The sequence below is a fragment of the Ipomoea nil genome, unplaced genomic scaffold (genome assembly GCF_001879475.1).
Source record: "Ipomoea nil cultivar Tokyo-kokei standard unplaced genomic scaffold, Asagao_1.1 scaffold0755, whole genome shotgun sequence".
NCBI classification, from domain to species: Eukaryota; Viridiplantae; Streptophyta; class Magnoliopsida; order Solanales; family Convolvulaceae; genus Ipomoea; species Ipomoea nil.
In genome coordinates this window covers 1,053,317-1,064,208 of record NW_017617183.1, presented here as the reverse complement: position 1 = coordinate 1,064,208, position 10,892 = coordinate 1,053,317, and the positions used below count along the sequence as shown (strand labels likewise).

General features: G+C 33.3%; 1 protein-coding gene across 1 annotated transcript; it reads right to left on the bottom strand.

Moving 5' to 3' along the window:
• Nucleotides 1-248: 248 nt before the first annotated feature.
• Nucleotides 249-10,021, bottom strand: LOC109176729. The gene is made up of 9 exons (XM_019326124.1): nt 10,011-10,021; nt 5,121-5,126; nt 3,326-3,620; nt 2,223-3,113; nt 2,034-2,146; nt 1,501-1,938; nt 1,061-1,410; nt 869-983; nt 249-792 (listed from the first exon to the last, which is right to left on the bottom strand). The coding sequence occupies exons 4-9, from the start codon at nt 3,000-3,002 to the stop codon at nt 672-674; spliced, it is 1,917 nt and encodes a 638-aa protein (XP_019181669.1). The 5' UTR covers nt 3,003-3,113; nt 3,326-3,620; nt 5,121-5,126; nt 10,011-10,021; the 3' UTR covers nt 249-671.
• Nucleotides 10,022-10,892: the final 871 nt, after the last annotated feature.

Genomic DNA, 10,892 nt, shown 5'->3' with positions numbered 1-10,892 from the left:
TAATGTCAAGCACTTTGAGCTCAGATGACGTGTAGTGACTTTTCTATATGGGAGTTCATGAGATCAAGCCTCAATGGAGGCGGAAATAGATACTACAATGTAATAGAGAGTTAGTAGCTTAAAAAAAAAAAAAAAAAAACAATTAAGCTAATTGGATAGCTTAAATTAACGAATAAGTCCAAACTACTTAATTGATGATGGATCCAATTATCTTAATTAATTGATATATAGCCTGACTAGAATGATAATATTGGCAAATTTTATCTCATCCAAGCTAGGATACAGGAGGCATAACAATGCATCATGCTGGGAAAAAAAAAAAACATTTTAGCATTTCACCATGAATGTGTCTCCTCCACCTAATTTGGAACATCTTCTTCAGTACCATATAATACTATATTCATGTTCCTAACTCTTCTTCCTATAATTCCACAAATCATCTTCACAGGAACACATCCCAGCAGCAGTAAACTGTTGCAGTAGAGCAACTTGCAAGCCATCATAAAAAAACTTGGACTTTGTTTTGTGTTTGTCAGCTATGTCAGGATAATTCAGTTCAAAAAAAGCTCATCCCAATATTCTTTAATCTTACCATAGAATCGAATTGACCATTTCCCTCGAGCAAGCTAAGTGTGCAAGAAAAGCAAAGACTTCGATCCCTAATATTCCTATTATTGTTGTATAAAGTAAGCCTGGATCATCTCAGCTACAGGTGCCTCACACATTGGGCACTTCCCGTGTTCTTGGACCAGTTTTTCTGCACATTCTGAACATGTGCACATGTGCCCACACCTATAGGGATTAGCGGTATTAGGGCTTCAGAAATGGGAACAGATAGATGATAACAAAAACCGCGATTTTTTCTTACCTGTATAGTAATGAATCTATGCTGCTTGTGCAGCATAAGCAGCAGATTCCCTTTCTCACGTTATCCCATTTCGGTTCATCCTTCACAAGATTGTCCTCACATGCAGCATTTCCATCTGATCAAAAAAGGATGTGTGATTAAGTAACAGAAACACAGAAGATTATTGGTTTGTGATTAAGGATGTATAGGCACCTTTTGAAACAGAATAGTGATTTAAGGCTGCAAAAACTTCGTTTTGCACAGAGTTCTGCAGTTCGATTTGCATGTCCATGCAAGTTTCCACCATTTTCTGCATAGTGTTCATCTGCTGTTGAAGCCTATCCATGTCGGTCCTTAGCTCATTGATGATTTCCCACTCCTGCTCCCAAAGAGGCTGGGATAGAGAATCTGGTGAAAAGTTATTTCTTTCGATATCGTTTATGTCACCCTCATCCTCATTCTCCCAGTCAAGAGAAGCCTGCACTTGCCTCTCCACATAAGACTGTATAAGCAGGTCTAGTCTCTCGCGAAAACCACTTTGCAGTAGATTAGAGACACGTCGCCTGAAGAATCAACCGAATAGTTTCAATTTTTCAACTACCTCGATCCAATGAACCATTAGATATAAATTTGTTAAATTGATACACCAATACCTGCTCAGCAGTTCTCTAAGCTCGACGCTGTGAACATCGTTGTCATCTGGGATGTAAAACGAGTCTGCCCTTCCAACAGGACCATCCATTGACTCCTCGACGCTATGTTCTCCAACATCGTTGTCACGAGTTGTTGGATACTGTTGGTTAGCTGCACTTTCGAGCCAACTTTCACTGTCACATTCTAAGCGTCGCTCTGATGTTTCAGCAGTTTCGACAGTTCTTCCGTGTTGATTCATGTCCCCAACTGTCTCTGAGTTCCCAAGTCTCTGAGATCCATCATCTATCTCTCTCCATTCATATGCAAGCTCAGATTCTAGTCCAATGTCTGATTGAGAGCGAATATTTTCGAGACCATTATGTTCACCATTGGACTGAAAACCACAAATTTGACCATGACCAGGCTCAATATGGACCAATCTAGACAAAAATCCTTCCCTGATTCACACATATATAAAAATTTGTTAGCTAGAAAGAATCAAAGAATGCCCTAAACTCTAAAGGAGAATAAGCATAAGGGTCCCTTGATTTACCTCAAATAAGAAACAGTTTGTCTTTGTCTCAGAAGGCCTATTTCGCTCGCTGCAACTGATCTTTCATCCCGGATCAATCTACCATTTCGCAGGAATCTGCCTCTCAGCAGTGACTGAAAAATGAAATGTTTCTCAAAGAACATCCTTAATGATGGAAAATCTATTGACACCATAGGAAAAAACAGAAACCTGGATGCGATTGCGATAAGCAAAGTCTGATACATGTCTACCCTCCATCAAACTTTGAAGTTCTCTCTGCCGTTCCCTCTGAGCCTTCAGCAGCAAATCGAGAAGAGCCTGTCTGCCGCGTAGTCCTCTTAAGGCCCTGCAGCCCTTCCACTCTCCATTTCCAGAAATTTTCGCCAGCACCCTTTCACTCACTTGCTCAATTTGAGGACTATTTTCAGCACCCCCTTCATCTCTATCAGAGTTGTTTGTGCCTCTCTGCTCATTATACATCTGCACCCCTTCCTTTACAATTCTCAACTTTACACACTCACTTCCACCTAACCACTCTCCCTTTGATTGGCCTTTGATAGGCGACGGTGTGTTCAAAGAACGAATCTTTACACCATCGCCCATCCATCCTCGAAAAACTTGCCTCACTCTCTGCCTTTCTATCTCCCCAAGATCCATGGAGTAATCTGAGGTGCCATTCTGATTTTCATTCCGCAAAACTGTCTGCTTTTGGGAATTAACACCATTATTGTGCCCATCTGACTCGAAAATGCCCACAGAATTCACACCCTCACTCCTCAGTTGCCCATCTCTATCACCAAATCTGGTTATGGTATTACTCACCATGCTCTCACCCTCAATCTCCCTCCACATTTGAATGAGAGTGGATGCAGAAGACACCATTATTGGCCTTTCTCTTTCGCCCCGTCGCCTTGACACAGGAGACAGAGATTCACCAAGGAAAGAAGAATCAAATGCAGAAACATTATTATGTAAACTCACAATAGCCATTATTATTCACTCTTCAAGTCTTCAACCTAAGAATCACTCCCAATCACCCACCAATGCAGCCAATGAATCAACAGATGAACACCATAAAACTATAACTGTATCCACAAAAGCCTGCAGAATTTGTTACATGAGAAAATGACCCAACAAAATAAAAACGTATTTTTAACTGATACAAAAGAGAATCTTGAAGAACACTAAAGATTAAACAACAATCCCACCATTTTTTTTACAGATCAAAAGCAGCAAAAAGCTAAAAGAACACTCCAAATCCTTCTAAGCATTGATCACTAAAAGCCAAAAAGAAAAAAGAAAAAAAAAAGTACCTTTTAACAGCTATATTTCTTCACTTCCAGACCCCCAAGCCAAGTACGATTCCAAGTTTGAATAATAAGAAAGTGGGGAGCGGTGGCATTTATTGCGAGAAGAAAATGAGATATAAATGAGAGAGAGGGATACGTCAACGGTCGCCGATCTTTTTCAATATCTTCACGATCATTTATTCTGGGAAAATTTTCCGACTGTAGCTGTTTGTCAGGGATACTGAGCATTCCCGCCGGCGGGATTAGAGAGAGATTGTCGCTCCGGAATCTTGAATTTAACGGTAAACTTGGAGGGAGACTTCGACCGGTTTTAAGGTTGAGTGTGGGTCCCTGGGCTTTGGTCGGAATGGTTAGGGATTGTTTGGGTCCAAGTAAATGGCAGTGCAAATTTTGGTTGAACGTGAATTGGGAGTTTGTGATTTCGAGATTGATCCAGAAGACTAGAATACAATAGGATATTATATTGAATTTCCCTTTGAGGAAAATGGACGTTTCATGGGATGTCTATGCTCACTTTTAATGTTGAAATTCATTAAATCTCTTTTCTTGTTGGTCCTATGAGGGCGTGACAGACTGCATCTAATGTACGACTAGTGCAAATCATCCAATTCATCAATGAGAAAGCATGGATAATGCTCGCACGGGTTTAACTCACTAATTTAATATACAGTATTTAAGAAAGAAAATCAATGTTTCTACTTTGACATCGATAATGTAGGATTATGTTAAAAGTGGGCAAATGCTCTGTGCTCACCAACATTTGATCATGTCTGCTAAGTCATTAAGTCATCGTAATTTATCTCATTCCAAATAATGTTTGGTTAAATTTGAATTGAGGATTCAACCTTTTAAGAGGATAAGAAAGCTTACGTTTAAATATAATGGACTCTTTGTGAACATCAAACACTAATCATCCTACCTATTTTGTCGGTTTAGGATGTAGTCAATAGTATTTCGTCTTTGTGAGCAAAAACAATGATTGCTACTTCACTATTCTTTAGGTATATGCATCGACCTCTTTAGTTAATAGAATTAAATAGAGTTGAATTTGGGAGAAGAAATAGAGTTGAATTGAAATTTCAGTATGCTATTTTTATCTTATCTTATAAGATAAGATGTGAATAATAGTATAGCTCGTAAAAGTTTAAAAAATTAGTTCATGTTATAATTAATTAATTTAGAATTAGTTAATTAATACAAATAGATTAGAGACATATATAATTGTTTTCTTATCTAATATATATACTACCTTATTATTCAATTGGGAAAATACCAAACTTATGAGTTGCTTTGAAATTTAATTACTATAGACAAATTATGACTTGTGAAAATTTGATTGAATTGTTGGAATAGCATAAAACGAGAGTAAAAGACATTTTTGGTCCTAGACTTATAGTGGCTTGGACAATTTTAGTCCTTTATAAAAAAATGTGTCATTTTATGGACATAGTTATTGTGGCGAGGACATTTTTGGTCCTCCATCTATATTTCGAGGACATTTTTGGTCCTCCGTCTATATTTCTGTTAGATAACCGTATGAGAGAGGGGCAATTACGTCAATTTAGGGTATCTCCTTCTATATATTATATCAATGTGTGTTTGGAGGCTTCGATTCTCCTTCTATCTATTTGATTAGTAACCTGTTTGGCGGCTTCGATTCTCCGGTAATTTCTTCGTACAACTGCAACTTGGACTCTCCGACTCCTTCGAATTATGACCAAGAAGAAAACAAAACACACATAGATATAATAGATAGAAGGAGATAGCCTAAATTGACGTAATTACCCCTCTCTCAGACGGTTATCTAACAGAAATATAGACGGAGGACCAAAAATGTCCTCGCCACAATAACTCTGTCCATAAAATGGCAAATTTTTTTATAAAGGACTAAAATTGTCCAAGCCACTATAAATTTAGGACTAAAAATGTCTTTTACTCCATAAAACGATGTAAAAAGTGATTATTTTGTGGTATAAATATATGTGGGTCTATTTTTTATTTGGTCGTGTTAAAGTGGATTCGGATTTTTCGTAATAAGACAAATAGATTGATATATTATACGCTTAAAATGAATAATAGGTAAATGAGAAATTGATTTTCAAACTAGCTAGACCCACTTGAGTTGGAAAATGAAGGTGGAAAGGCTTTGTAAAAGCACTTGTCCCACGTTGGTTTGGGAAGTGGGTTTGCACCACTATGGCCCTGTTTGGTAAAATAGTTAGCCTATCAGCCATTTTTGGCTTATTTGACCACACTATTAGTTGTTTGAATTGGTTAAAAAATCAATATAAGTGTTTGGTTAATTAGCTTTTGAAACTTTAAAATGCTAAAATTTAAAAAGTTGTTCAATGCAACTTTTTCATTTGGTTTTTGGGAAAAAAAATTATACCAAACAGCTATCCGCAAATAGCTAATTTACCAAACACATTTCTACAATTAGCTAATGTTATCAACTAGTTATGCCCTCTAATTAATTAACCCAATCACCTAACAGTCATTTACCAAACAGTATATATATATATATATATATATATATATATATATATATATATATATATATATATATAAGCCTTTTTAAGACGTATTAAATTGTAATTGTATGGCATAAAGGCTGGTCTTGCAGGTTAAGTTATGCTATGGAAGTGTTAATTTTGATTCGTAGGCATTAATTCCAATTTATTTATAAAGAATTCACACTTTTAGATTAAGTTGTTTGTATTGGGGGAGAGGTTACAAATGTGATTTAATTCAGATTTTAAATGATATTGTACTGTACAGAGTGCTCAGCTTGTAATTCGTTTTATCCTGGGAGACTGACTCTACAACATTCCTAGAACTATTAGGAGGTAGCGAATCGGGTTTAGGGAGAATGTCAGTACACACGATTCAAATTTCTGTTTCTTCTAGTTGGGTTTAAACCTCAGGTTTATATAACCCTTTCTCGTTTCGTACTAAGTGTGGTGGGATTAATTTTCATAAAAATTAAATCTCTTGGTACTAGTTTGATTGAGATTATTTTTTGTAAAATAAATCTCTATTTACGCTATTATATATATATATATATATATATATATATATATATATATATATATATATATATAATTTTGATTTTGTACCAAAATTGATTGGAACTAATTTTCTATAAATTAAATTTCATATTTTCGTGTTTAAATATATCTTTTATATATATTTTTGGTGTATCGACTTATTCTTCAACTCCAACAATCTTAAAATTGAACTATTTTTTGGCGAATAAAGTCGATGGCTCCCACTATTGTGGTAAGTGGAAGCATGAATGTTGCTCGTGGTGCACATTCGTATGGTCGGAGCGGCAACGTAGTTGCACATTTCGAAATTCAGGTGAACTATGGTTCGGAGACCAGTGGTGACATCAAAGGGTATCCTACGATGAAGGTGCATGTGACGGTACCAAGTGGTTTGGTCGAAAGGCCATGGAAATTCAAGGTGTTGAATTCTGAAGGGTGGCAACTTAAAATGTTGTACATCCTAATGACTCTCGGCATGTCAATTAAGGTTCTTGACTGAGATGGTTCCTAGTGGAAGGGAACATGAGTCTAACGCTCAAACCGTTAGCGAAGTCAGGGTTTGGAGATGAATAAAATACATGTGTTGCCAATGCAACCCATGCGACGTAGAATTATAACTGGCCTTAAAGTTATAAATTCTAAAAATGGTATGATAAAATTTTATCTTGATCATTAATTTAAACGGTAGAAGAATCTAGTGACATACAACTTGCATATAGACTAAAGATTTATTCAATTAGACTCAACTGAGATTTTATGATAATCAAATAGAAGAATCTAGTGACACAAAACTTGCATGTGGGCTAAAATTTTGTTCAATTAGACTCAATTAAAACATTACGATAAAATTATTATCAAAGTGATAGAAGAATCTAGTGACATAAAACTTGCCCGTGGGCTAAAGTTTTATTCAATTAGATTCATCAACAACTTTATGATAAAACTATCAAACGATGTTCATTTTCTTAATCTCTGTGGGTAAATTAAGAAATATGATTCGATATTTTATGCCCACTATTTACATTAATATAATAAACTTTATGTGGATAGATTTTATAATATTTTATGTAATTACTCACAAAGTGATCAGAATATCTTAATAATTTTAATTATGAAATTGTTATCACTTGATATTTGTACACAAAAGAATATTAATGTACCAAGCTATTAATTTATTTTTTTCATGTATAATAAATACACTTAAAAGAAACTAGACTAATACCACAAAATGTATATAGAAAAATATTCTTTGAATATGTACATATATCACAACTTTATGATAGAAGACGCCGATTTATTTACATTATAATCATATGTAAAATAAATTGATTTTCCTATTTGTAATGATAAAACTCACCAAAACTATATTCCGATACATAATTGCATGTGGGCTAAATTACGATCATAGTTTTGTATTTTTATCCTAATTAAACATATGAATATAACAAAACTGCCTGTGAGCTAAATTTTGTTATATCATATATAATTAATCACAATCGATATGTCTATGCTTGTATGTGATCTCATAAAATTTCAATTAAATAAAGATGTTGTGGCCACTCCTTAATTAATCAAAATTATATCATCACTAGACAATTATCTTGATATTTTAGGCATCAACTTTAGAACCTAAAAATAATTATGCAACAATATGATAAACATTTCCAAGTATATTCAGGGCCGATTTTTATATTTTTGTGGTCCCGTTCTTGTAAATAAATGATGCCCTACCCGCGCAATCTTTAAAAGATTGGGCAAAAGACCAGACAAGATTTGAACCTATGACCTCCATGATAAAATACTATAAAAACACATTTCTACAATTCCTCCCTAGAGTCTTTGAAAATTATTTGTAATTTTATTTTGTTTTATTGTATTAACTAGCTAGGTAAAAATTAAATATTGGGCCCTCTAAAATTTGAAGTCATGTGCTGTTGCACAGCCCAAAATCTGGTCCTGAGTATATTCCCAGGAAAGTTGGTTGGGACAAAGACTCATTAGAAACCAACTCTTTAGACATAGTAATGTTTCAAGAGAACTAGTAGCACATTCGTCACTTTCTGAGAAACTTTTTCCCAATTCATATTTTCTCACACTAAAGACATAATTGACGAGTAATCTTTTCAAATCTTAATAGTTCACCTATGGAAAAACTTTTAATTTCAAGTGAACATTCTAGACAGTCTAAATTAAAGGTGCTTAAACATAATGCACTATCGTATATAATTCTACACATAAGGTTCAACTTAACAGGATTTATTATAATCCCTAACTTATGCAATTCTAAATGTATAAATAAATTCACATAACTAGAAAATATAATGTTATACTAATGAAGAGTTATGAATGAAATTCAATAAGTTCATATCAATTGTATATCATAATAACAATTTAAAATGAACTTTAAAAAAATTATTATTATTATTATTATTATTATTATTATTATTATAATAATAATAACATATATCCAAAAATTAAAGGATTATAACATTTGAATAATAATTTATAATAACTATATACTTTTCAATTATTAAAAAGTTTTAACATGTAGGTCAAAAAAAAAAATGATTCATTGCATATAGTAAATTTTATGAGAAATAGTTTAAAATGCAAATTTCAACAATATCAAAATCGTAGGATATGTTTTCACTTGCAAAATAAATTCTCACGAAATTAAATTGCATAACTGGAATCATAATATTATACACTTAATTTGATTATATGCACAAAAACAATCCCGAATGAATATGAAAATAAAATCAAGTATTCATACTCAACCAATATGGGTATCAAAATTCAAAACAATAGTGATATTCAAAACAATAGTGATAATAATGTTATAATACATTAATTCTTTCAATTCAAAAATGATAATCGTTATTACTATAATAATAATACTAACAATTATTATGTAACAGTAATACAAAACAATCAACTTTCACAATCGTAACCATTGACATTTAATAGCAATGATTATTAAATGTTACAAAATATTATCATTATTAACACATATGCTTTTGATAAAAAAAAATAGAATTTGTTTCAAAATTATGATTCCAAATCATCATATTATCAAAATCCAAAAGTAACGACAATAGTAACGGTACAAATCATTGATCCATCGGTTCAAAAATTGATAATCTTTATTACTATAATAAGTCTAATAATTATTATATTACATAACAATAATAATAGAATAATCAATTTTCTTAATCGTAACGAACACCATTTGATATTAATAATTATTCTTATTATTAAATGTTACATATTCTCATCGATCATTATTACCATAAAAGTTTTGGATATGCAAATTCAAAGAGATTAAAAAAAATGATTCTTAACATCATAATCTAAATCATTATATTATAACAAGACTGAAAAGGAAACAATATCCAATTACTATAAACATATGCATTTTCTAAAATTGTGAATCACACTATATAATTAAATTTTTTTGTCAAATTATGACAAAATTGCAAGAAATCCATAACCACAATAAATAACCATAATCGCATAATAATATTACGAGACTTAAATGGAAAACATTTTCTAAAACCATAAGGTTTTATAAACCAAATCAGCCCAGAATTAAGACAAGCTCATATGCCTTAAACGAATTAATAAACATAGGCACAAATAACATATACTACAATGTAATAGAGCCAGTAACATTCAAAAAAAAAATGGTGGGGAAGAAGATTTTAAGAAATTGGATCAGTCCAAAAATTGGGAAAGTTAAGCCCAAATGCCAAAAATATACCAAATAGGCCAATTAAATTTTAAAGGAAGCCCATAATCCCTTTAAAATAAATAAGAGAAAAATTACACTATTATAATCCTATGACTATAGATATGTTGTTAATTTCAGTACTTGACTTTAAAAACTAACAATTTAATCTCGTGATTATACAATTTTTAACACATTTGGTCCTCACAGCCAAATCACCAACGAATTTTTGCTAGAAAAACGTAACTCATTTCAAATTAAATATAAGTGTGGGCAAAACAGTCGCTTTAACTTTTTTTTAAAAAGGACAAAATTCCATCTTCAGCAGCTGCGAATACTTTCTCCGATCACCACAGTCGCCTCTGCAAAGCCGTCATCTCCGGCAAGTAGCTTCGTCTTCGCCTTTGCGATAAAACCCAAAACACAATTGCCGAAGTAATTTCTGGGTACGATTGGGTGGAAGCGTGCCCGGTAATCGGTCAGATTGCAAAAGTAGTCGTCCTCGTCTTCATCCTCGTTATTATCTGTGTTTGTCTCGATTCGCAATTTGACAAAGCAATTCCAAACATACGAAGCAATCATGGTAAATGACGAGAGGTGTGCAAGATTGGGTCGTCATGAAAGTATGTGGTTCTTGAGTCTTTGGATGTCTCTCGCGTCACTACAAACGTTGACCCGACCGTGTTCGTAATTGATGGAAGGCGATGAACGTCTGTGTCCTCAGTCTTGATGTTTTTTATGTGGTTCCAGAGATGTGTTCCTAGTCCTTATCGATCTTGTATCATTGTTCAGTCGA